Source organism: Apodemus sylvaticus, chromosome 6 (assembly GCF_947179515.1).
Source record: "Apodemus sylvaticus chromosome 6, mApoSyl1.1, whole genome shotgun sequence".
NCBI classification, from domain to species: Eukaryota; Metazoa; Chordata; class Mammalia; order Rodentia; family Muridae; genus Apodemus; species Apodemus sylvaticus.
Window position 1 is genome coordinate 101,395,272 of NC_067477.1, and position 24,610 is coordinate 101,419,881.

The window sequence follows — 24,610 nt, forward strand, 5'->3', positions numbered from 1 at the left end:
GGTATGCACTCCCAGTGGGCATTGTGGGGCTGGGAGGGGGTGGGACCTCTGTACAGTGCTACAGGCCATAGCAGGAGGCCAAGGCCATGACACTGAAGATGTCCTTTGGGGTCAATGGTACTTGGGCAGCTTATGTGACAGACTCACTGGGCTGGGTAAATGCTAGCAGAGGGCCACCTGGTACTGAGCCTCTTTTTGGTGGGTGTTAGGGACAGTGGTTCTTATTCCCTAGGGCATTTATCATTGCCTGGGGATGCTCCTGATTCCGCTGCATCCCTGAACCCTGCTCCTTGTGACCAAAGAGACAGCTCTGTGGTGCTGGTCCCCAGGCGTGAGCTCCGCTTCACCAGGAAAAGGCTGCACCATGGCCCCCCAGTCTCCCTGTGTCTCTCCTATCCACTGTGTCAGTCGAGCAAGAGCGAGGGCGTTGGCTGCCCCTGAGTCCCGCCCCGGTGGTGGAGCATGCTCAAGAAGGAACTTCCCGGAAGTAGTCAGGAGATCTGTCCTTTTGTCCCCTACCTTTCTGAATCTTTTGGACTCTTCCACACTGCTGAGAGGCAGTGTTTATGAGAGAGGAGGATGTGTAGGGGTGGAGGGAGGTGCTGACTGGTCTACACTCTGAGGCATTACTCTGTGTCTCCTTGGATGTTAAGCACAGAGCTGAGATAGCCCAGTTTCGTAAGTTGTATTTCCTGTTCCTTGCACTGGGCACTCTTATTCTCTCTGTTGATGGAGCCGCCCTTCAGCAGGGAACCAGGTATGGAACAGGCTCTGCAGCACAGGGAACCCAAGACTAGCATGGCACTGCACCCTTTGTAAATACTCTAGTGCCCCTCTCTCCTATAGACAGTTCCGCTCCAGGAAGTCATTCTGCAGCCAGAGCCGATTAGATTTCACCGATTAGATTTCACGTGCACTTTTTGTTTCCCTTAGAGTTCAGAGGTCGGCAGAACTCCACCAACACCTGCTCCAGTTCTCTCTTCCCACCACTGGAGAGCTCGGGGTCCCTGGCTGCCTTCCCCACTGAGCCTGTTCCTGGGACAAATCCCAGTGTCCCAGTGGGCGCTCAACAAGCAGGTGAGACCTCAGAGTGGTATCCCAGGTGCTAAAGCCACACGCCTAAAGAATGGTGTCGGCATCCTTCCAAAATAAATAAAGGGCACACTGCGTGTTGTCTTCTCATTCTGTCATTTTGAGTTTGTAAGCTTTACTTTGCATGTTGTCCTGTGTCATTTTGAATCTAAGTTTTAGCAAAGTGGACATGCTGGCTTTCATTGGAAAAGTTTGCTTGCTCTCCTGTTTGATAAGGATCCCGTATCAGCATCTATCTGCATGCTTAGATCACAGCACACAGCCCAGTGGATGACACACGCCCAGCCAGCATTTTAAATGGATTTCTAGCACAGCGGCTGAGGTTAGAGTCCTGTCATTTATCCCATGCTGGGTATGCCTATTCTGTGTGCGTACCTCACTAAGGCTCGCCAGCCCTGTGAGCAGTGGAGTGCTTGGAAAATGGAGGCTCGTGGAGGCTGAGGCTAGCCCAGGACCTCACAGGGATGGGAGGAGGCACGCTGAACATCGGGTGTTTCTGTTTCACACACGTGGCCCTGAGCCACATGGAAGATGTCAGTAAGCACAGTTGCTGTTGCCTGGAGACACCAGCCTTTCTGAGGACTCAAAGGCCACTGGTGGTTTTCATTCCTCCTGCCTAGAAAGTCAGTGTGGTATACTGCCCAGCGAGCAGAGCCAGTGCCCCGGGCTCTGTTCTAGCACCCATCTATCACTGTGGCTGGAACATGCTGTCCTCCCGAGGCTCTAGGCTCCCCTCCCCGGCTGGCCTCTGGCCTCTTCCTCCAGTGTCCAGGCCCTTCACTCCCTTTTCCACTGTGGACTGGGGAGCCTGCTGCTTTTGTGTCTAAGTATCTGGCGTAGAGGCCAGCGCCACCATCCATGCCCAGTGGCTGTGCAGTTCACTTAGTTCTGGGAACTTACCTCTTTCCCTGTGTGAACCTGGGGGTCCTTCCCCATCTAGCTCACGGTGAGCTAAATGAGATTATAGTGATAGCAGCCCCAATGGTACTTGTTCCGTGCCAGCTCTGCCCTGGATGCCCTACCCACCGGCGTCCTTCACACAGAGGCTCTGCCAGTTGCTACTCTGACCCCTATTCTATGGAGGGAACACTGAAATTTGGAGAGATTTAGTTAGCGTCTAAGGTCACACAGCTCATAAGTAGTGGGACTGTGGTTTGGACACAAGGTGGTCAGCCCCAGAACCACATTCTAGCTGTCATGGGGCACTGCCCCTACATGTTGCTTCTACTTGAAAGCCTTCCAAACTATTCCAGACAGAGGAGACCTCCTTTTGACCAGAATCCATGGTTGGAATCCAGAATCCAGAATTATTCCCAAGTCTTAGGGAACCTGAGCCCTCTTAGGAGCCCAGATACAGTCAGTAACCAACCTGCCAGCCTTCCTTGATTTGTTTGTTTGTTTGTTTGTTTGTTTTCTTTTGTTTTTGAGACAGGGTTTCTCTGTATAGTCCTGTGTGTCCTGGAACTCACTATGTAGACCAGGCTGACCTCAAACTGTTTTTGAGACAGGGTTTCTCTGTATAGTCCTGTGTGTCCTCAAACTCACTATGTAGACCAGGCTGACCTCAAACCTGCCTCTGCCTTCCAAGTGCTGGGATTAAAGGTGTGCACGACCACCACCTGGAAGGGAGGACATGAAACCTGCCTATATTTGATGTAGACTGAACTCCTGAGAGGAGGAAGGTGGAGGCAAGCGGAAACATCCATTTCCAGCGTGGGGCTGTGTGGTAGGAAGCCCGCCACCCATGACCCTAGGTCCTTCTTCAACCCCCACTAGACCCACTGGGATGAAAGCAAAGCTTCATGGTATCTGCATGCTCTTGTGTATGTCTATCTGCTCACATGCTCATGTGTGAGCAGGAATATGTATGAATTTCTAAGTCTGCATACAGGTATTTGTGTATATTGGTTCCTTGTACATGTGTGTGTTTATTGGAAATATGTTTGCATTCATATGTGCACATGTATGTCCACTTGGGTAAGAATGTGCCCACAGGTGTGCGTGTGTTTCTCTATGCACACATGCATGTGTATGTGGGTTTATGAATGTGTAAGCAAATGTGCACATGTGAATGCATGTGTGTTTCTCTCTGTGTGTATGTTTATGTGCAGAATCACTATGTCGGAAGCATCCATTTCCAACGTGAGGGCTGTGTGTTAGGAAGCCCACCACACGTGACCTTAGGTCCTTCTTTCACCCCCACTAGACCCACTAGTGTGAAAGCAAAGGTTCATGGTATCTGTATGCTCTTGCAACACATTTACAATTTCACAAACATGTGCACATATGCACAGGTATGCATACAGGAACATATGCACATTCTCCTGTTTACACATTCAAGTGTACAGAAACATCACTCTCCTGATGGGACTCACCAGCACAGAGCTAGTATGTTTGCCTGTCTCTAGTTCAGCCTGTGCTCTAACCCCCTTTTTCATCCTTTCTGCTTTCAGGACCAGCCTCTGATCACCCCTCAGTGACCACAGCAACAGGTCCTGCTGTCTTCAATGGCAAGGATTCCCCCAAGCACCCACAGCTGGTGAAGAGTAGCCTGTCTGCCCTGGCGCGCCCCTCAGCCTTAGGTAGTGCTGCTGACCCTGGGGGTGCTGGGAGGCCCTTCTTTTCTCTAGGCCTGGGCCAGAGGGGGCATGGGAGCTATGGGACCGGGGACATGGAGCCTCAGAGTCTAATGTTGCATTAGTGAGCATCAGGATAGGTGTCACATGTCCTCTGGTCTGTGACTGGGCCAGTGCTGTGGAAGTCATGTGTGGGAGGCATCATGGGTGCTGAGGGGCAGTGAGGGCTCCATGCTGATGGCAGATGACCTCTTCTGAAGTCAGGGTCAGGAAGATTGGGAGTGTTGGTGTCAGAACAGATAGGAGTGAACTCAGAGCCCAGCTCTGTCTTGTAAGCCAAAAGACCTTGCAGCCTCTGCAGCAGTCCCTTCTTGGGAGTTCGTATGCCACCCTGAGGACAGTAAGAGGCTCTCCAGATGCGGCATAGAATCACTGCACATCTGGGAGATCACTGAACAATACTGGTGAGGGTTATCAGCGTCAGCCCGCTACAGAAGCTTGTCTGCTCAGTTAATCCCTGGGGGAGGAGATGAATGAGTTCTGGAGACCCATGGGAAGAAGGAGCCAAAGAGACCTGGGGACTGCCTTCAGACTCTGGTCCAGTGCTCTCCCACCAATGCTGTCTCTGAGAACACGTCTTAGGGACAAGCCTTCTCTGCTTTCAAGCCTCTGACAGCGAGTTTTCTCTACTCCCTTCTCTTCTTGCTTTGTCCCTCCCTCCTTCCCTGACCCCGTGAACATGGCTGAGCTGGAGCTTAGGGTCCAAGACACTACACTGGAAGGGCCCTTAGAAAATGGCCATCCTGGGGACGGAGTTGCAGCTCATGAGTAAGAGTGTGGTGCCTGAGTTTTATTTTTACAACCAAGGAAGAGACTGAGGTCCAGAGAAGCACCCTGGACTGGAATAAAATTTTGTTGTGCCCGAAGGCTTCTCTGGTCAAAATCATTTGCAGAAGAAGCAATCCTCCTGCCCCGCATGGATCTAAGACTCTTCAGCCTTGACCAGCCTCCACATTCCTGGAGCCTTTATTATTCCCGCCCTACCCACATGAGCCCCACCTTCCTCCATGAGCTGTTTCTCCTCCAGGTGCTGATGTAGCAGCCATATAACAGGGGCCTGGCCCTTGGTCATAAGGACAGGAGGCCCCTTGCTGTCTATGGCTTTCCCCCTGAGCTTAGCTAGTAGACACTTAGTCCTGGTGTCATACAACTCGTACCTCAGACAACAATGCACCAACTCCTCTCAGGCTGGGCCTGGCTGGACCTTGGTTTTGGGCAAAGAGGCTCCTTCAGGATTGGTCTTGAACTTCCCAAGCCTACCTTGTGGAGTTGTGTGGGGAATGGAAATCTAAATCCCAGGCTACTGGAGCCTTGAAGGTCTTCTGGAATCAGCCCATCAAACCTCATTCTCTGCCTTCAGCTGTTCACAGCCTTGGTGGCCTCAACATGATGTCCACACTCTGTCCCGTCTCTCAGTGCTCACCCCACCTCTAGAGCTCAGCGCCAGGCCATAGTCTCCTCTCCCATAAAAGAATTCTTGGAGTCCCAGCAACCTACTGTAATCTTTGACTTTTGAAGGTACTTTGGAGTCTCCAGCACACAGCTCTGGTAGAGCCTGACAGAGAGAGGGACTAACTTAGAGACATTAGCTGACCAGAGTTTGTGTGTGTGTGTGTGTGTGTGTGTGTGTGTGTGTCAGAGCTACAATGCCTGCTCTGTCCTTGGGGGGAGGGGACACTCAAAAGCTGTGTGTACCTCACTCACATTTGTTGCTCCCAGTGAAATGCTGCCCCCTGGTGGAGGGTATGAACTAGTAGCCTTGTCTCAGTGCTTTCAAGTAGCAGGGGACCAGAAGCTACAAGTCCTGTACTTCCTCCTCAGACGGGATCCCCTCTACCAGTTATGCTGGTATCTGATGCTTTGAGAGCACTTACTGGTGCAGAGTCCCAGTAGAGGTATTTCCAGTTGACCTTCTAGAGCACGGGGAGAATCCTCAGCTCCAACGCAGTCCTCTCTCCGAGGAGCACTTCCTCTGTTTCTGGGGCCAGTACTGTGTGAGCTGACACCTGGTGTGGAGGCAGAGTCCTGTCTCTGAGGCGAAGAAGCCTGCTGGTTTGAAAGGGCTTTGTAGGGAAAGTACTTCAAGCCCTTTAACCTTGTGCTATTTTGTTCATCTCTTCCTTTGCTTTGGTCTGTCTAATGGTGAGGTTGTATTTGGCTTCCCTTTGGAGGGACTCTACAGCAGTCAGTCTCAAACTGCTGCAGGCTTTGGAATAACCTGGGCACTAGTGACAGGGTGTGCGTTCTTACTGTCACTCCAGAGGCCCCCTGTGGTAGCTCCAGCGAGAGCCTAGGAAGAGACTGCCTCAATGAGCATCTGCCAGGCCTGGGTACCCTCAGCCAGGAGCTCGAGGTGACCAGATGACTCAGTCTGCACACGCTGGGCTTCTTGAGTTCCATGGAATAGGCTTGTGGGTTTTTGTTTGCTTATCTTGTTTTTTTTAAAGGCAGGGTCTCACCATGTACCCTAGCTGGCCTGGAACTTGCAATGTAGGCCAGGCTAGTCTTGAGCTCAACAGAAATCTGCCTGTTTCTGCCTTCCGGGTGCTGGGATTAAAGGCATGCACCACCACCCTTGGCTAGGTAGTTTTGAAAGTGTCCAGGTGAGTTTAAAAGTGCAGCAGGGTTGAGACAGGGGGGTCCCAGAGATGTGAAAATTTGTGTCTGGATTTTTAAGAAAATATGGTAGCCCATTCTTGGTACTTTGAATAAATTATACATAGTTTTAAGTCATGGGCATGTTGTCATCTTGAATAGGCAGAGATTCACATCCAATGGTGGGTCCAGCCTCTGGTCTTGCTTTCCTTTTTTTTTTATTGGATATTTTTTTAATTTACATTTCAAATGTTATCCTCTTTCCTGGTGTCCCCCCTTAGGTCCCCTATCCCATCCTGCTCCTGCTTCTAAGAGGGTGTTCACCCACCCACTCCTACCTCCCTGTCCTGTCATTTCCCTATACCGGGGCATCCAGCCTTCAGAGGACCAAGGGCCTCTTCTCCCATTGATGCCTGACAAAGGTCATCCTCTGCTACATATGTGGCTAGAGCCACGTGTACTCTTTGGTTGGTGGTTTAGTCCCTGGGAAATCTGGGGTGGGGGGGTTCTGGTTAGTTGATATTGTCATTCTTCCTATGGGGTTGCAAACCCCTTCAGCTCCTTCAGTCCTTTCTCTAACTCCTCCATTGGGGACCACGTGCTCAGTCCAATGGTTGGCTGTGAGCATCCACCTCTGTATTTGTCAGGCTCTGGCAGAGCCTCTCAGGAGACAGTCATATCAGGCTCCTGTCAATATGCACTTGTTGGCATCCACAATAAGTGTCTGGGCTTGGGGACTCTATATGGGACAGATCTCCGGGTGGGGCAGTCTCTGGGTGGTCTGCCCTACACTTTATCTCTGTATTTCCTCTGGCGAGCATTTTGTTCCCCCTTCTAAGAAGAACCGGAGCACTCACACTTTGGTCTTGCTTTTCAACATGTGACATTAGCTTTCCAGGTTGGGTGGGGGTGCTAGAGGGTTTGGAGGGCAGGAAGGGGGTGTGCGGGTGGATCAGCACTGCCCTAAAGTGGCAGAATTGTGTTGGTGCACTGAGCACTGGCTGTTTAGGTAATCTGGTTGCAGCTTACTGAGCCCAAACTCTTGGCTAAGTGTTTCATTTAAGTATTCCCTTGTGTTTTCTCTACTTGTGATTTAACTGCTTTCTTGGTAGATTTTATTATTATTTCAGCCAGTTTTTTTGTTTGTTTGATTGGTTTTTGAGACAGGGTTTCTCTGTATAGCCCTGGTTGTCCTGAAACTCACTCTGTAGGCCAGGCTGGCCTTGAACTCAGAAATCCACTTGCCTCTGCCTCCCACGGGCTGGATTAAAGGTGTGCACCACCACTGCCTAGCATTTTGGCCATTTAAAAAACAAAAACAACAAAAACCTTTATAGAAATGCAGCCTAAACACAACTGTGGAGTGAAACATTTATAAAAATCAACAGGGTGTATCCTTTTGCTTAGATACTTGACTAGAGCTTAAAAGCCATTGTAAGGCTGTGATTTTAAAAACTACCAAGGATTAAGGATGTAGCTCAGTGGTAAAACATCTGCCTAGCATGTACACAGTCCTGGATTTGAGCCCTACCTCTGTAAACAAAACAGATGTGCACTCCAAATCAGGGGAGGTTTTTATTAACACTAGTTTCCAATGGTGGCCTAATCTGTGCTATGACTGCTGTCTAGGTATCTTGCCAAACTCTGGGCCTCCCAAAAAGCGTCACAAAGGGTGGTCCCCAGAGTCTAAATCAACCACGGATGGTGGCTTCATCCAGGGTGTTGGCAACAGAGCTAAGCATGGTAAGTGGCTAGGGCCTTGCCCAAATCCCCAAGCTGGGTGCCAGGGGTGGTGGCCTGCTAGCAGCATGTGTGCACATGTGCACATGTGGACAGGCAGGTGAATGAGGGGCTTCTGGGCAACTGGACCCTGGCAGAGCAGAAGGATCTCTTCTCACGGGTTGGCTGCTTCCTGAGGTCTAGCCTCCTGTGATACTTCTGTATTAGCCCCTGATCTAGCAAGGTCTGTAAGCAGCTTCTCAACTGATGGTGCAGACAGTGTATTGGGGGAAGGTGGGGCTGAGCGAACCCACAGTCTAATGAGTATGGAGATAGATCAGGCAGCAGTTTCGTGGGGTGGGTGGATGTTGGGTGGGCTGAGGATAGATGCCTCATTTGCTGTGTTTTACTAATATGCTTGCTGTGTTGCTAGAAGGTACCAGCATGCCCTGTGTACCCCAGGCTGGCTTGGTGGGACCAGCATCAGTAACCTTCCCAGTGGTGGCCTCCGGTGAACCCGTGTCTGTTCCAGACAACTTGCTGAAGATATGCAAGGCCAAGCCAGTGATATTTAAAGGCAAGTACAGCTGTGCACCCAGTTGTGGAGGTAGGGAAGCCTGCAAGGGACTCCCACACAAAACTGTGGCCTCCTTTCAGTCCAAGTCCAAAGGCATCTTCCTGAGCCAATCTGAACGCTGTCCAGGGCAATGATCAAATGAAGCGGACCCAGTCTGCAGCGTGCCGAGAGAACGACGGAGTGTGTCTGTTTGTCCCAGCAGGAACATAGTGACTCTACCCAGGACACTCGCTTGCTTGCTCATTTGCTGTCCTTTCCTTCATACTCTTTGTCTCACCAAACCCCAGCAGTCCTCGGCTGCTGCTGAGGACTCAGGAGACAGACAAAGCAACCCGTGGCTTGTTCCGTTGTCACCCAAAGCCATGAGTCACTTTGGACCATGCACTCAGCCACGGTCACTGCTCCAGAAGCATTAGATAAGATAGGATTTGATCCCCTCTGTGTGCCGGCTGGTATAGGTTATACAGAGGTAATATTGTAGTTCAACTGAAGAAAGCCTTTTGGGAGGAGCTGGAGACTTTGAAACGGGGAACTGTGTGTAGGCTCAGCAAGCAGTACCTGAGGTGCTGGGATGTGCAGGACCATGTTCTGCTTCCTTCATTGTACATTTGGCATCTTGTTTCTAGAAAGAGAGGTGGAAACAGGGCAGGGAAATGCCAGAAGGAGCAGCTTCTCCAGTTATAGGGCACTGCCTTCTTTCTTAAAATAAACCAGTACCCCCAACCCCAGGAACAAAAGAGATACAATATTCAGAAAGGAGGGTACAAATCTGACTTTTAGTGCCTTGGCCTTCCCTGGGGCCCTGAAGGCTCACCCTCCATCAAGGCCCTTGTCCTTTCCTGCTGTTCTGAGGGTGAGTGGGTGACAGACGCCAAGAGTGCAGACCTGGGGCAGGCTGCAGGACTCAGAGGTGGACGCTGGCACCTGTGCTGAGCAGGACGCCTGGTGAAGGGAGTTGCACAGACCTGGCTCACACTGAGCAAACTCAGAGGACAGATCCTCGGCCTTGCTCCAGCATGCTCTCTTCCCTGACCCCAAACCGAGGCTTCCCGGCCCAGCCAGCAGCTCTGTAACTCAGCTTTCATCTGGTTCTCAGGGAGGCTTCCGGCAGCCCCTTGCATGACATCCCTTTCCTAAGGTAACCACATTGCCCCTTGTAAGCTGACACATTTGTAACCGGTGCTGTCCAGCCGATCCTGCACTCCAGCATCTGAGGGGAGTAAACAGAAATTCGAATTCACAGGCCAATCCCAGAGACAGAACATACCTACATTTTGAACTTGGAGATATGGGTGGGGCTGGCTCGTGTCTTAGCAAATCTGTCACACTTGGAGTATGAGAAACAGTTTTTCTCAGGAAGCAGCCCATGGAGTCCCACATGATGGCTAAGCATAGCTCCACATAGTGAGATTCAGAGCAGGGTATTCATTCTCATCATGACTCACCATTTGACATCTCCCCATTGTGCAGAGGCTTCGAAAAGGTCAAGTTCTTGCCAAAGGTCATGCAGCCAATGACAAAGAAGGGGTCAGACCCCTGCTGGGGCAGTTCCACCTTGAGAGCTGTCATCTGAAGGATTCTAACATCCACTCCAGCATCACTCAAGGTTGTTCACTGTCTTTGTCAGGGTTTCTATGTGATGCACAAACATCATGATCAAGAAGCAAGTTAGGGAGGAAAGGGTTTATTCAGCTTACAGTTCCCCACACTGCTCTTCATCACCAAAGGAAGTCAGGACTGGGACTCAAGCAGGTCAGGAAGCAGGAGCTGATGCAGAGGCCATGGAGGAATGTAACTTTCTGACTTGCTTCCCCTGGCTTGCTCAGCTTTCTCTCTTATAGAACCCAAGACTACCAGCACAGGGATGGCACCACCCACAAGGGGCCCTCCCTGCTTGATCACTAATTGAGAAAATGCTCCACAGCTGGATCTCATGGAGGCACTTCCCCAACTGAAGCTCCTTTCTCTGTGATAACTCCAGCCTGTGACAAGTTGACACACAAAACCAGCCAATACATTTATTTTCTAGGTCTTTGGGTCTAGACATGGACCTGTTTTGATAACTGCCAGCTGAAGATCCTCAGGAGGGTGTAAGACTTGGCACTGGGACACAAGTCTGGTGAACAGTCCTCACTGTGACACACACACCAGCTGTTCCGAGGTCATTGCCATTTAGTTCTTGGCAGGTGTCCTTAATTTGGGCTTAAACTTGTTCAACAGCAAAATAAGGGGATTGGACAGCATGAACAGGCAAATGTCCTGCCTCTGGCCAGACATGACAGATGACATTTTGTCCGAGGTTCTAGGAGGGCAGAGTAGGTATACTCAGCAAGGACTGTAGGAGGGCTGAGGTTTCTCAGATAAGGAGTCTCTGAGAGACCTAAGAGCTCTCCTGGCTCTTATTCTCAGGGATCCACGGCCATACCTCACTAAAACCAAGCACAAGACCAGTTGCTGAATGGGTCTTCTTCTCCTCTAGGCCATGGGAACTTCCCCTACCTCTGCGGAAACCTGAATGATGTGGTCGTCAGCCCCCTGCTGTACACCTGCTACCAGAACTCACAGTCGCTTTCCAGGGCCTATGAGCAACACGGTGCCTCCACCATGCAGCCCATATCTGAGGAGACACAGCTGTTGCTGACCGTCTACTACCTCGTCCAACTGGGTGAGCCTGTGCCCAGCCGTTGGCTAGGGATGGAACTGACTGGGAGGACCAACTAAACTCAGAAGGCCAGAGATGAATATGAAGACCAGGTTTGCCCTGCCCTTCCCAGGGAGGGGTCAGCAAATGAAAGGGTGTAATCAACAGAGTGGCTCAGGGACTGCTCACTCACCTGTGGTTCCATAGTTCCATACATAAAAGACCATGCCTTTACGATGACGCCAACCCTGTGCCCCCAGAGAGAGTTAGCTCAGCCAAAGAAGAGAAATGAGAGGGAACTTGATGGCGTGTGGGCATGTGGGGCCCATTTAGGGTCATCAAGAAAGGAACTACCAGAAGGAACAGCCTTCTGAAGAGCTGAGAAGAGAGCACAGGTGGGGGTATGTAGGTGGGTGGGAGCACAGGTCGGGAGCATGGCATGGGTAGGAGCAAAGATGGGAATGGCCGGGGTATGAGAGAGCACAGTAGGTGTGTGTGGGGTCAGGGATGGACACAACAGGTGAGTATGGGAATAAGTGAAAGATTTGTTGGTTACTTCCAGTTGTATTGCTCTCAAGGCCAGCTTCCCTGAGGACTAGGAGTTCTTAAGTCCATGGATGCTAAGGCCAAAGGTATAAATTCAGCAAACACGGCCTTGGTGTAGTCTATGTGGAAGTGTCCAGACCAGCTGTGACCCACTGTAAGCAGTCTCTGGTGGACACTGAGGAGCACAGGCTTGACCCTCAGCATCCAGGTAGTTAGAGGCTCAGTGGTGAAGAGGTTCAAGATGGAGACACAAGGTGGTCAAGGTTCTGACAGACCCAGCATCAGGTCTCTCTGAGGTTCCTTCCCAAGATCCACATATCTATCAACTGTCACAGCCTCATCCAGGATACATTACCACCCTCCCACCATGTTCCTGAGAACTGTCGACCAGACCCACACATTCTTCCTCCTTGTCTAGAGACAAGGGGTATGACAGCTAACTGCCTATTCTAATCTGATGGTCTACTTCAAATCACAGTCAGAAGCATCTAATAAAAATAAAGACAGGGCCAGTGAGATGGCTCAGAGGTCAAGGTGCTAGCCCTCAAACCTGAAGATGAGTTTGATCTGTAACCTATATGATGGAAGGAGAGGATGTTCAGTTTTGACCTCCACACATGTTCTCTGGCACTCACAGGAAGTAAATGGGAAAATAAGTGAAGCTATACATTGGCCCATCGTATTAAACCCTGGCACAGCCCTGAGCTGCTAGCACAGCTGCCTTTTATAGGTTGGAAAGTTGTAATAGACCTGACCAACCTTTTGACGTTTGCAACAACAGCATTGTCATGACAGACCTGGGAACTGCATTCAGAGGTTTTAAAATAGCAAACGCATCATAGTCTTTTAAGAAAGTTTATGATGTTTGTGTTGGGTAACATTCATACCTGTCCTGTGGGCAGGGCAGCTAAGGTCCCGTAGCCGGTGTAGGGATAACTGGGTGAAAGTCTGATAATCTCCCTTCCAGTTCCAAGCCTTGGTGTCTTGACATCACTGTTTCAGGCTGTGTGGTTCTAAGTATACCTGCATATTCTGGGATACACACAGCAGTATTGGTGGCAATACAGCAGGTGCTGACACCTGCATCTCTCTGACACCACCATGTCCTGCAGCTGCAGACCAGGTGCCGCTGATGGAGGACCTGGAGCAGATCTTCCTGCGCTCCTGGCGTGAATCACACCTGACCGAGATAAGGCAGTACCAGCAGGCGCCTCCACAGCCCTTCCCGCCAGCCACCAGCACAGCAGCACCCGTGACTTCTGCACAGCTGCCCTGGCTGGCGGGCCTGGCCGCCAGCTCCTGTAATGACAGTGTGCATGTCATTGAGTGTGCTTACTCCCTGGCCGAGGGCCTCTCTGAGATGTTCCGGTTGCTCATCGAGGGGAAACTCTCCAAGACCAACTATGTGGTCATCATCTGTGCCTGCCGGAATGCCGCCATTGACTCCTGCATTGCTGTCACAGGTGAGTCCTGGCCACCCCTTGGCCAGTGGGAGAGCCACACTACTGATTACTCAGTCTCCCAAAAGAGTGGGTCCCCTTCTTTTGTCTTGGGGCTCCGGGTCACAGAGGCAGTTAGTTCTTTGGTCCATGCTGGTGGCTTTGGAAGTCAGCGTTGGTTTCAGCTGCTCATCCCTAGAAACATGCTTAGTACATTCCTGCCATCAGTGGCTGGGTTAGTGTCGCCTGTTTAGTCCCTAGAGAGACCGGGAACAACTTTGGAGTTTGAATTGCCTTGGCTACAAAATCTGACTTCAAAAAAAAAAAAAAAATCCAGTCACACCACCACTCTGGCCCCCAGTCATTTAAGGACCAGACTGAGATAAGAAACAATGATCCACTTTGTTAGTTAAGTATTAAAAGTTTTCCTGAAAGCCTGCTGTGTGCGGCCATTGCTCCCGAGGCTGAGACTCAAGATGGCATGCTGGAGGGAATTTCCTTGGTAGGATAAGCACCAAGCACACAGGTTTTGGGGGCTGTTCTTTTCAATGGTTTAATTCATTTCTCTTTTATGTGCATTGGTGTCTTCTCTGTATGAGGATGTCAAATCCCCTGGAGGTGGAGTTACAGACCATTGTGAGCTGTCATGTGGGAGCTGGGAATCAAACCCAGGTCCTCAGGAAGAGCAGTCAGTGCTCTTAACCACTAAGCTATCTCTCCAGACTCCTTGGGGGTGCTGTTTTTATTCAAGCATGGTATATATTTTCTATCACTTAGAGGTTTTTGTATCACTTAGAATTAAAAGTGCACATTGGTTCTCTGCAGAATCTTGGGGGGTTTCTTAACATTCTCTGCTCCTAAACTGACTGGTCTTCCTTAATTCATTTTCTGGGTCTGAGTCCCACCATCTTTAATAAGCCCACACTTCTGCAGTGTGCCAAGCACTACTGCCTGTGTTCTGTGAGGCTGCCACTGGTGTGAACCATTTGGGACCAATGATGATGGCGGGTCTGGGAGGCCAGGAGACTTGTCTGTACCACACAGCTGGTGGTGGCATAGAGAGTTTTCTCTAAGTGATGTTGGCCTTTGTATCATTTCCCCCTTGATCCAAGTGTTGCAAGCCTCTGTTTCATTTCTTCCTCAGGCATGGTGCTGGTGTTTGGGGGAGGTCAGATGTCCCGCCAGCTATGAGCTCATGCTGAGGGTCCAATAACAGCTGTTTTTTTTTGTTTTGTTTTTTACCTTTCAGGGAAATACCAAGCCCGGATTCTCTCTGAGAGCCTCCTCAGTCCTGCAGAGTACCAGAGAGAAGTCCACTATGAGTTGGTTACTGGCAAAGTGGACTCACTGGGGGCCTTTTTTAGCAGCCTCTGTCCAGGTAAGCTTTAAGGCAGGGGCATGTGCACACACTGAAAAGGTGTAAATGTGGAGGGGGCTGGGCTCCCCTACCTCTGGGATCTGCTGCAGCCGAGCTGCTGAGTCTGCATGCCCCACCCACTCTGTGCTCTGACATGTCCTCTGCCTCCTCCACAGGACAGTGCTTTTGGCTGTCCGTCTATCTTCCTGCTCTGGCTGCAGAGTACCGGGACTGGGAAAAGGCTTTGTGCTTCCTATCTGTCTGTCTGTCTGTCTGTTTATATCTTTCTATTTGGGACAAGGTCTCCCTTTATAACCTATACTCGCCTCAAATGTTCAGTAGCCCTATCTCATCATCTCAAATGCTGGGATTACAGGGATGGGCCTCAGCGCACGTCTCTCCCTGTGTTTTGAGCCCTTTTGTTTTTATCTCTGTGGCTCTGTCAGTCACTCAGACCCTCCACCCGCTCCAGCTTCTGGTCCCTCAGGATTCCTTTAATGCTCTTTAAGAGAGCTCTATGGACCAATCTTTACCTGGGAAGGCTCAAAAGACCTTTTCTGACCTTCAGTACCTTATTTCTGTGTGGCCCCATCCCCCGTGGAGCCATGGTGTGTTCCATCTTGTGGACACAGTTTCTGGACAGGAAGACTGTGCCTTCTCCACACGTGACTTCAGGCCAAGAGCAGACACAGTAGCTGGTCCAGAGAGGTTTGCTGAATTTCTCCAAGATGCGAACCTCACTTCTGTTCTCTGTTTTGGGCAGAAGGGGACATTGACATTTTGCTGGACAAATTCCACCAGGATAATCAAGGCCACGCCTCTTCCTCCCTCACCGCTTCCTCTACCAAGAAAACAGCCGTGCTGGACGCCAGTGGGGTTCCAGTGTGCACAAGTGAGTGGTGAGGAGGGGCACAGGTAGGCACAGTAAGTGACAGACAAATGGAGAGGACACAGGTGGGCGTAGTGTGAGTGATGGAGGGAGTGGCCGTCGTGTGCACAGGGAACGGTGGCTCGTGTGTAAGTGTGCCCAGTGAGTGCTAGGAGGAGTGTGCACAGGTGTGGACAGCGAGTCATAGAGCTCGGGGTCTTAGGTACATTTAGCATGTGATGAGGAAGCCTGCAGGGATGGCTCTAAATTCTACCGCACTTGTCCAGAAATTTTGAGACCTTGAAATTTCTGAGGAGCACCTGGAAGGCAGGCTGTATCCTTAGCATTTAAACAGACCAGTTATAAAATAGGAGGTTTTGACGACCTTGCAGCAGGTTTCTTCCTGCTGATTCTCTTCCCCCAGTGCACCTTTTCGATCGTTCATTCAGATGAGGGTTTAAGGAGCTGCGATCATTTCTTTCCCTTCCGGGAAACGTGGTGCTCCTTCCGCAGTCTAGTGCCCGTCAGCACTCCCCCCCCCCCCTCCCGTTTATTATCCGAGGAAGGAGGATGTCTGAGAGGATGCCCCCAGGGTCTAGCTGAGGGAGCATGCACTTGAATTTGACAGCGCCTGTTTCCCAGATTGTTTTGTGTGGTTAGTGTCCCCCCCCCCCCCCCACCTCCTGTACTCTGGACTCATCCATCTCTAGCTGAGGCGGTAGCTGCCCACTGATGGGTGCTCATCGGGGCATCCGTCGGGGGGCTCTGGCTGCAGGTTACCATCAGGAGCCACGGGGCATCCGGCCCTTTCAGCTGGCGGTGGCGCAGAAGCTCCTGTCCCACGTGTGCTCAATCGCAGATTCCAGCACCCAGAACCTGGACTTGGGGTCCTTCGAGAAGGTGGACTTTCTCATTTGCATCCCACCGTCAGAGGTGACCTACCAGCAGACTGTGTTCCACGTCTGGCATTCAGGTACGGGTGTCCGCCAAGGAGGCCTGGGGGAGGGGCTTCGATCCGCCCACCGTCACAGAATAGATGTTGCAGCCATGTTTTGCTGTAGATGGATCAAGTGTTATTGTTGCCCATTTATTATAGACCGTAGAACATATCCAAAGACAGGGGTTTTCTTCAGGATTAAAAGTAGAACCAATGGCTAGCTATCTTTTCCTATCTTTTTACTATCTCATCTGGTCTGTGACTTCCGGTCTGTGACTTCCGGTCTGAGACTCATGCAGCCTCCTCAGTGGCATGATGTTGAGCCTATGACTTGAACCTGAGATAATTCTGTCAGGAGTTTGTGCATTGCTCATCCCTTTGAAGACTTGCTTAGCTGGCATCCCTGGGAGCAGGAAACTATGCACATAGCCAGACCTTTGCCTAGCTACCTGGGCTGAAGAGTTTGGAGATACTCTCCTGCCCACATATCTCTACTGTGTGCCCCTCCTGCTGTTGCCCTCTCTCCCATCAGGGCAGGCCACACAGGCTGACCCACAGTGTGTCCATGGTGAATGAACCCAGGAGCTCCTGAGGTGTTCTGCTGTGTTGCAGGGGTTCTGCTGGAGCTGGGCCTGGAGAAAGAGCCTGTGACCAAGCAGAGGGCGGAGCAACACGTTCTGAAACTAGACGCAGAGGCCCAGGCAAGATTTAAGGCCTTTCTGCAAAACTCCTTCCAGAACCCACATACGCTCTTTGTCCTCATCCACGACCACGCCCACTGGGATCTAGTGAGGTCAGACCTCCTGGTCTGTGACGGTGACATATTTCTCCTTGGGGATGAGGGCACAAGACTTGAGCGAGGTACCGGGGCTCAGTGCTTGTAAGCAGAGGATGTGGGGAGTTTTCAGCATCTTAGAGCTGTGTGTAGTCCCCGAGACCGCTGAGTGCAATCTCCCAGTGCTAAGGGCTGAGTGTTAAAGAAGGGGGAGCATCAGGTGGAGTCAGCAGCCAGGTTGGAGCTGTTGGTGGAGGAGCCAGGCCTTTAGCCAGGGCTTCCAAATTACAGCCTGAGGTTGTTGGGTGACGCCCTCCCTGCTAGAACTCTGGACCAGGTGGTGGCTGGTTTGGCCCTCCCTGAAGGGCAACCACCTTTACTCATTTGAAATGGGTCTCACCCTAGATGTGCATGAGGTTGCTCAGTTGGAGACTGTTGGCGGCTGGTCACCTTCAGGGGGTTGCCCTTGTAGCTGAGCCATCGCCTCTGGTGGAGGTGAGGAAGGAAGGAAGTCCTGGACCAGGTCATAGACCAGGGCTTTGATCCTTACAGATTGCAATTGTTTAAGCTCGACAGTTTGCAGTCTAGAATCTGAGTGTGTTTTTGGAGGAATGGAACATCTGGAAGTAGTAGAAGCCATTGTCTTTTGGTTCCTTTTTTTGGGGACAGATGTCTCTGGTAGCTGCCTGGAACCCAGAAGATAAAGCACTGACTTCATTGTTCTAGCCCCTAGATTCAAGAGAATGCCGGAGGCCATTGTCTTACAAAGAAGCTTGGGCCAGGCCTGGCTTCTAAGACCCCAGATCCAAAATGCTTCCTATTTCATTAATGCTGTCTTCTAAAAATGTAGAATTTGTTCTCTTAGGGTATCTTTGAGTCATCTCAAGTCAGTAGGACTTTGACTTTGTAGATATTATTATTATTATTATTATTATTATTATTATTATTATTACTTTGAGTCAAAACCTGGTCTCCTGTAGCCTAAGCTATCTTTGAACTCAGTACATCACTAAGGATGACCTTGAATTTCTGATCTTCCCACCTCCAACTGCTAGATGTTGGGATCACGTGCGTGCACCCCCAGACTCTGTTTTACATTGTGCTGAGGATCAAATGAGGGCTTTGCCCATGGTAGGCAAATGAGTACTCTACCAGCCATCGTCCTTTGTACGTCAGGAGGACATTAGGAGGCTCATCTGGTCCCCTGAGTCTCCCCTCTTCCCCACTCATGTCCCCATCACCTCTTGAAACAGAATGAGGTTGGGTAGGAGTCATTGTTCTAGAGTACACCCAATGTCATGCAAGAAGTCCACCATAGCGCCTACCTGACAGTCAGTTTTCCTGGATGTATCTATTGTTAGAATCTCCAACAGATATAAAGTCTAGTCACGTTTTTTTTTCTAGTCATGGGCAGAGCAATAAGCTTCAATTGTATGTGCCATTGGGGAACTAGTTGTAAGCTTAATCAGCTGCCTTATCCTTGTAAGGATATCCCATGGTGTTAGTAATTCTATTTAACATTTCTTTCCTTTCTTCTCCTCAGCAGTGCTGTTCATAACATCTACTCTCAGAGTGACCCGTCTGTGGGATTAGTGGATAGACTGCTCAACTGCAGGGAGGTGAAAGAGGCGCCCAACATTGTGACCCTCCATGTGACCTCTTTCCCGTATGCGCTGCAGACTCAGCACACACTCATCAGCCCCTACAATGAGATCCACTGGCCCGTCCCCTACAGTAATGTGAGTGCTGCTGGGCCATGGTGTAACCAGTATGCTTAAATTTAAAGACCTTGGCTTTAGTAGAAGCCTTAGTCAGTAGGGAAAGAGTGGGTTTCAGATCCTTGGATCTTTGATTTGGTCTGGGGTTAGATTTAAAGCTTCCCTGGATTTCTGGAGAAATTTCTAAAGCCCGTCCATGAGTTGTCCTGTCTTAAATGTATGGGCAGATCAGTTGATTTGACATTTTCCCCAGGAACTGAAGCTCTGAGTCCCAGAGCAACATTCCTAATGATTGTTCTCCTGGCACTGGATAAAGACATTAAAGATGGAGCCCTGGGAGATAGGAGAGGTTTGTGCTCCACGTAGTGTGGCTTGGTATGCAGCCACGTTTAAAGCATTCTTCAGACAGAGCCCCCTCCCTCCAGCCTGGGAGGCTTGTTTTAGCTGGCCCCCTGTCACCATTTATGACAGTAGATGCCCAGAGTTCTGCTAATTTGAGAATTCCATGTGGCTGGATTCTAGCTGGGCATATGAGGAGTGAGTGCCCTAGGATTCTGGCTTTCTTCAGAAAGTTTCAGTCTTCCCACAAACTCCCAAGGTCATGGATGTTTGCCTTCCATCCCATGACATCAGAGCCAGGATTTTTCTTTTTCACTGTCTTCAGAAACACCACAAGAGGGCATCAGATCCTATTACAAATGGTTGTGAGTCACCATGTGGTTGCTGGGAATTGAACTCAGGACCTTTGGAAGAGCAGTCAGTGCTCTTTAATTGCTGAGCCATCTCTCCAGCCCCAGAATTAGTATTTCTATGGCACTTCTGATAGGCTCTAAGTGTTTTATACCCATGAATCTACGCAAAAGGGCCAGAGGATCTTCTGATTTACAAATGGCAAGAATGGAAGAAAGAGGCAGGGCACTTGCACAGGACCCCTGGTGGGGGATGACCCAGGGGCAGGCTCCTCAGCTCTAGTGTTCACCCTCTCTGCTGTTTGAGAGCAGGGTGATGCCTTTGCATTTTGGATAACCTCTCCCAACTTTGCTCAACCCAAGTTGGAGGAGTTCCTGCATTCATTTGGAAATATTTTTATGTCCGTGTAAGATAACATTAGGTAAAGTTGAGTTCACCCTTCATCATCTCCAGCCATGAAGACATTGGGGCCAAATGAATGGGAAACATTGGTGGTGTTGACTTCCATCCCAGGTCATCAGAATCAGTAATTCACTGATCAGTATAACACACCATCTTTGTTCTTTGCTCTAGGCCTGCAGGATGATGCTTACAAAGTACCCACCCCACGCTGGGTCACAGGATCAGTACTCTATAGGATCAGTGGCTCTCAATCTTTCTAATGCTGTGACTCTAATACAGTTCCGTATGCTGTGGTAACAGCCAGCTATAAAATTATTTCATTGCTACTTCATAACTGTAACTTTGCTACTGCTATGAATCATAATGTAAATGTCCAATATAGGGTATATTGATATGTGACACCTGTGAAAGAATCACCCAACTCCCAAAGGGGCCGTGACCCACAGGTTGGGAACCATTGGTTTAGCTCAAGCTGCCAATCAACACTGTCCACAGACCTGGTCTGTGAACCCCCGACTTTCCCGGTGACTGTGACACTTGAGTGATGGTGCTCTTCTGTTTAGGGAGTGGACCTGTATCATGAGAGTAAGAAGTACTTCGGGCTGTCTGAGTTTATTGACTCCACCCTGTCAGGACACAGTCTTCCTCTGCTCCGATATGACAGCTCCTTTGAGGCCATGGTCACTGCATTGGGGAAAAGGTATGTTTCTCTTCAGAGTCACTAGCTTCAAGAGCAGGTGGGATGGGGAAGTCTGAGCACCTGGGCCATGGAGGTCCAGAAAAGACTTCACCCCTCCCTTGGTGACCCAGTCAGTCCCTCAATCAAAGGGACCCATATTTCTTCTGCATCTGAATCACCTTGTCATGCTGCTGCTCCAGAACATTGTAGACTATACCTTGCCAGGTGTCTGTTTTATTCTTGTTAACCGTGAGTTTTATTCTGGGATACACCGAAGCACTTGAGAAGCATCTAAAACCTTCCATGTCTTGTGTTTAAGCTTTGTTGGCTGACGGGAGAATCTTTTGCTTATAACTTTGCTCACGACTCAGGCAAGACCCTCTTAAGTTCTTCACAACTTTCTACGACTCCTGAGGCTTCCCTGTGGCTTGTGGGAAAGGTGACTATTCCTCACCACGTGTGAGCCCAAGTCAAGTGCTTGCTGTGCACGCAGAGGGGGCTGAGGCTGGATCCCCAGTGCCTGTGGTAAAAAGGCAGCTGTAGCAGTGTGAGTAAGTAGAAAAGAGCGGTTACTGAGGATTGCTGGCTAACCCATCTAGCCAACTGGTGAGCTCCAGGTTCAGAGAGACCCTATCTAAAATAATAAGGTGGAATGTTGTTGGCTCATCCAAAGTTGACTTATGGCTTCCACATGCTTGTTCATCCATTTGCACATACACCTGTGTGCATGTGCACACACCCACATGAACATGTATATACACAAACAGTCTCTTCTCCAATTGATTTTTTTAAAAAGTAAGTCTTTCCTTGGCCTGGGGTGGTTTCCTTATGTGTGTGGCTCTATTGCCACTCATTCCTGTGGATCTTTAGAACTCTGTCTGTCACCTGGGATACCTGAGTGCTCTAATACCTCTTCCCCAGCTTGTGCAGACCACTGAGCTTGGCCTGACTCCCACTTCCCGAGCCTGTCTCAGAATCTCAGGGAGGAAGCTTGGGGGTTCACTTCCCAGTGTCTCAGGCTCAGGACCAACCTCTTTCACTATCTGACGTGTTCTGTCTTAAAAACCTTGCTTTTGTGCGTTTCTTTCTGGTGGAAGACAAAGCTGATTCCCATTACTTCACCTTGGTCAGGAGCAGAAGTGCATCATTCGTCCAATGCACCAAAGTCAGAGCAACCCCGGGGCTAACCCAGTAGCCTTCATGACAAAATCCCAGGGCCGATTATGCCTTCCTTACACCACCATGACCATTTTCTCAGGCTCTCTCTCCAGTGCACGGAACCCCTTAAGTCACTGAGGTGCTGAGCCATGAAAAGGAGGGTGGACTGGAGGAGTGGGTGACGCCATGGGGTTGGGGAAAGCGCTGTTGGTAATGGTAGTAAGCAAGCCAGTGGCCCTGCTGGACACACACGGCAGCTCCTGAGGACTAACTCCAGCTAGAGGAATTCACATGAGCGCCTGGATAAACTTGACATTAGTTCATTCATTTCTCCTGGAAACACAGCGATCATGTACAGAGACCTGGTTTATTTCAGTGTTGCTTAAGCTCTCTCTCTGTCTCTGTCTCTCTCTGTCTGTCTCTGTATCTCTCCTCTCTCTCTCTCTCTCTCTCTCTCTCTCCTCTCTCTCTCTCTCTCTCTCTCTCTCTCTCTGTGTGTGTGTGTGTGTGTATCAGTTTGTCTTAATTAAGATTTGGATGTGCTGTGCACATGTTTGGAGACCAGAGAACAACCTCCGGTGTCTGTTTTCACCTTCTGCCTCGTTTGAGACGTGGTCTCTTGTTTGTTTGCACTGAATATACAGACTTGCTTACCTGTGAGCTTCCTGGAATTCTCATGCTCATGGGAGTGCTGAGATTACAGGTGTGAGTACATCTGGCTTTGATGTGGGTGCTGAGATTTAAACTCAGGTCCTTATGCTTGCACAACAGGCATCTTACCCACTAAGCCATCCAGATCCCTTGTGTCTGTTTCTGAGACACGGGTTAGAACTGCCATGCGGTCATGGGAACCGTCAGTGCTCTTGTGCAGAGACAATATGGTAACCACAGTTTCTGAAGCAAAGGAAGGGACTCTTGCCCTTTCTATGTCCTGGTCTATAATTCATCTGTTAGGCTAGACATCTGGTCATGTCTCTAAGAACTCACTACAATCTAAATGGCCTCAGGGTAGCCTTTAGGGTAGTCCGTCCCCAAGTCTGGGGACTTGGCAGCCATGTGTTCTCCCCGGGACAGGCTGCCTGCTGTACTAGTTTCCGTTGTCACTGCTGTGATGACACACCTGACAAAAGCATGCTAGGGAAGGAAGGGTTTGTTTTGGCTCACAGTTTGAGGGTGCAGACCCCCATGGCAGAGGAATCATGGGAGGACCGTAAGCAGCTGACTGCATCACAGTTACAGGCAGGAAGCAGAGATGAACGCTGTTGCCCAGCGTGCTTCTCCCTTTTTACTGAGCAGGACAGTGACACTCACGTTCAGGCTGGCTTTCCTCCATCACCTAAACCTCTGAGAAAGCATTCCCATAGACGTGCTGTGTCTCTGGGATGATTCTAAACCTTGTCAAGTTGATAATGAGGACTGACCATTCTATCCAGCTTCTGGGGTGAGGTGTCTGAGCGAATGGCGAGCCATGTATGCATGCTCGTCAGCATATATGTCTGACCGGCCCAGTGCTGGAAAGTGCATGGGCAGGAGCAACGGTGACAAACCTATGCATCTGTAACTTGGGTACTTCATGTGTCTTGGGTAGCAAGCATGCCAGCCCAGGGTCATGGGCATGGTCTCTTTGTGTTCCTTGCAGGTTCCCCCGCCTGCACAGCGCGGTGATCAGGACCTTTGTTCTTGTGCAGCACTATGCGGCCGCCATGATGGCCGTGAGTGGCCTCCCGCAAATGAAGAATCATACATCAGTGGAGACCCTAGAGATCACCCAGAACCTCCTCAACTCCCCGAAGCAGTGTCCCTGTGGCCACGGGCTCATGGTCCTGCTGCGCGTGCCCTGCTCCCCGCTGGCAGCTGTGGCCTATGAGCGACTGGCCCATGTGCGGGCTCGGCTGGCCCTGGAGGAACACTTTGAGATCATCCTGGGCCACCCCAGCTCCGGCATCACTGTGGGCAAGCACTTTGTGAAGCAGCTCAAGGTAGGTGTTGTGCTCGAGGCAGAGGGGCTTTTGCAGGAGCCACTGAAGGCCAGCAAGAGGGGTGTGGTGGCAGCAGGCCCCTGAGACGTGACCACCCCTCCACCTCCTCTGCTGCTGCCCCACTTCTCAGCCCCAGGCTCCCCATGTCCAAAAGTGCAGGACCAAAAGAGCCTGCCCTATCTGTCTGCAAATGAAGCATGCTATTTTTCTATTCTGCAGGTGTCTTTCTCTTCCTTTCCCTTGGCTAAGGCTTTATTCCTTCAGAATTCAGCTCAATTTCTTTTCCTTCTTTAGAATGCCATCCTATTTCACACTTGCGGGGCTGGGGGGCTCTATTCCTGTCCGAGTGGACAGATTTTGGTCCATCAAAGCCAAGCACAGTGCCTAGTACCATAGAGGCTCTTATTAACCACATAGGTGACAGGAGATATAAAAGGGATAGAGAGAGTTGATTGAAACCATGAAGGGGAGGCAGAGTCAGCAGCACTAGAGAAAACCAGAGGGGTGTCAGAGGTGCCTGGGTCACCCACTGTCTTCCAGATGTTCTCACACATCCTGCTCCTGCTGGGGGAGATAGAAGGGAACAGAACAGAGCTCCCCAACTGAAAACACAGTGACCTACCGCATGCAGAACAAAGCTCTTCCTTTGTGTTATGAGGTAGATTGCCAGGGTCACCAATTAGTGGATAGATGTCAGAGTTTCTAGAGCCAGGCTGGTTAGGAAGTGGCCAGTGGCCAGTGTGGTTTGTACAACTGCATGTCTGGCTAGTATGCTTTATTTTACATTTGCTTATTATTTATG

General features: G+C 50.2%; 1 protein-coding gene across 1 annotated transcript in view; it reads left to right on the forward strand.

Annotated features, from left to right (window-relative positions):
• Positions 1–24,610, forward strand: part of Greb1 (growth regulating estrogen receptor binding 1) — an 89,843-nt gene that overhangs the window by 34,057 nt on the left and 31,176 nt on the right. Inside the window, exons 6-18 of the mRNA XM_052186085.1 lie at positions 934–1,077; positions 3,546–3,674; positions 7,953–8,066; positions 8,476–8,619; positions 11,099–11,284; positions 12,919–13,269; positions 14,495–14,623; positions 15,366–15,494; positions 16,246–16,443; positions 17,020–17,200; positions 18,726–18,921; positions 20,556–20,692; positions 23,469–23,808. Of these exons, the coding sequence (XP_052042045.1) occupies positions 934–1,077; positions 3,546–3,674; positions 7,953–8,066; positions 8,476–8,619; positions 11,099–11,284; positions 12,919–13,269; positions 14,495–14,623; positions 15,366–15,494; positions 16,246–16,443; positions 17,020–17,200; positions 18,726–18,921; positions 20,556–20,692; positions 23,469–23,808 (2,378 nt within the window). The remainder of the gene's footprint in view (positions 1–933; positions 1,078–3,545; positions 3,675–7,952; positions 8,067–8,475; positions 8,620–11,098; positions 11,285–12,918; positions 13,270–14,494; positions 14,624–15,365; positions 15,495–16,245; positions 16,444–17,019; positions 17,201–18,725; positions 18,922–20,555; positions 20,693–23,468; positions 23,809–24,610) is intronic.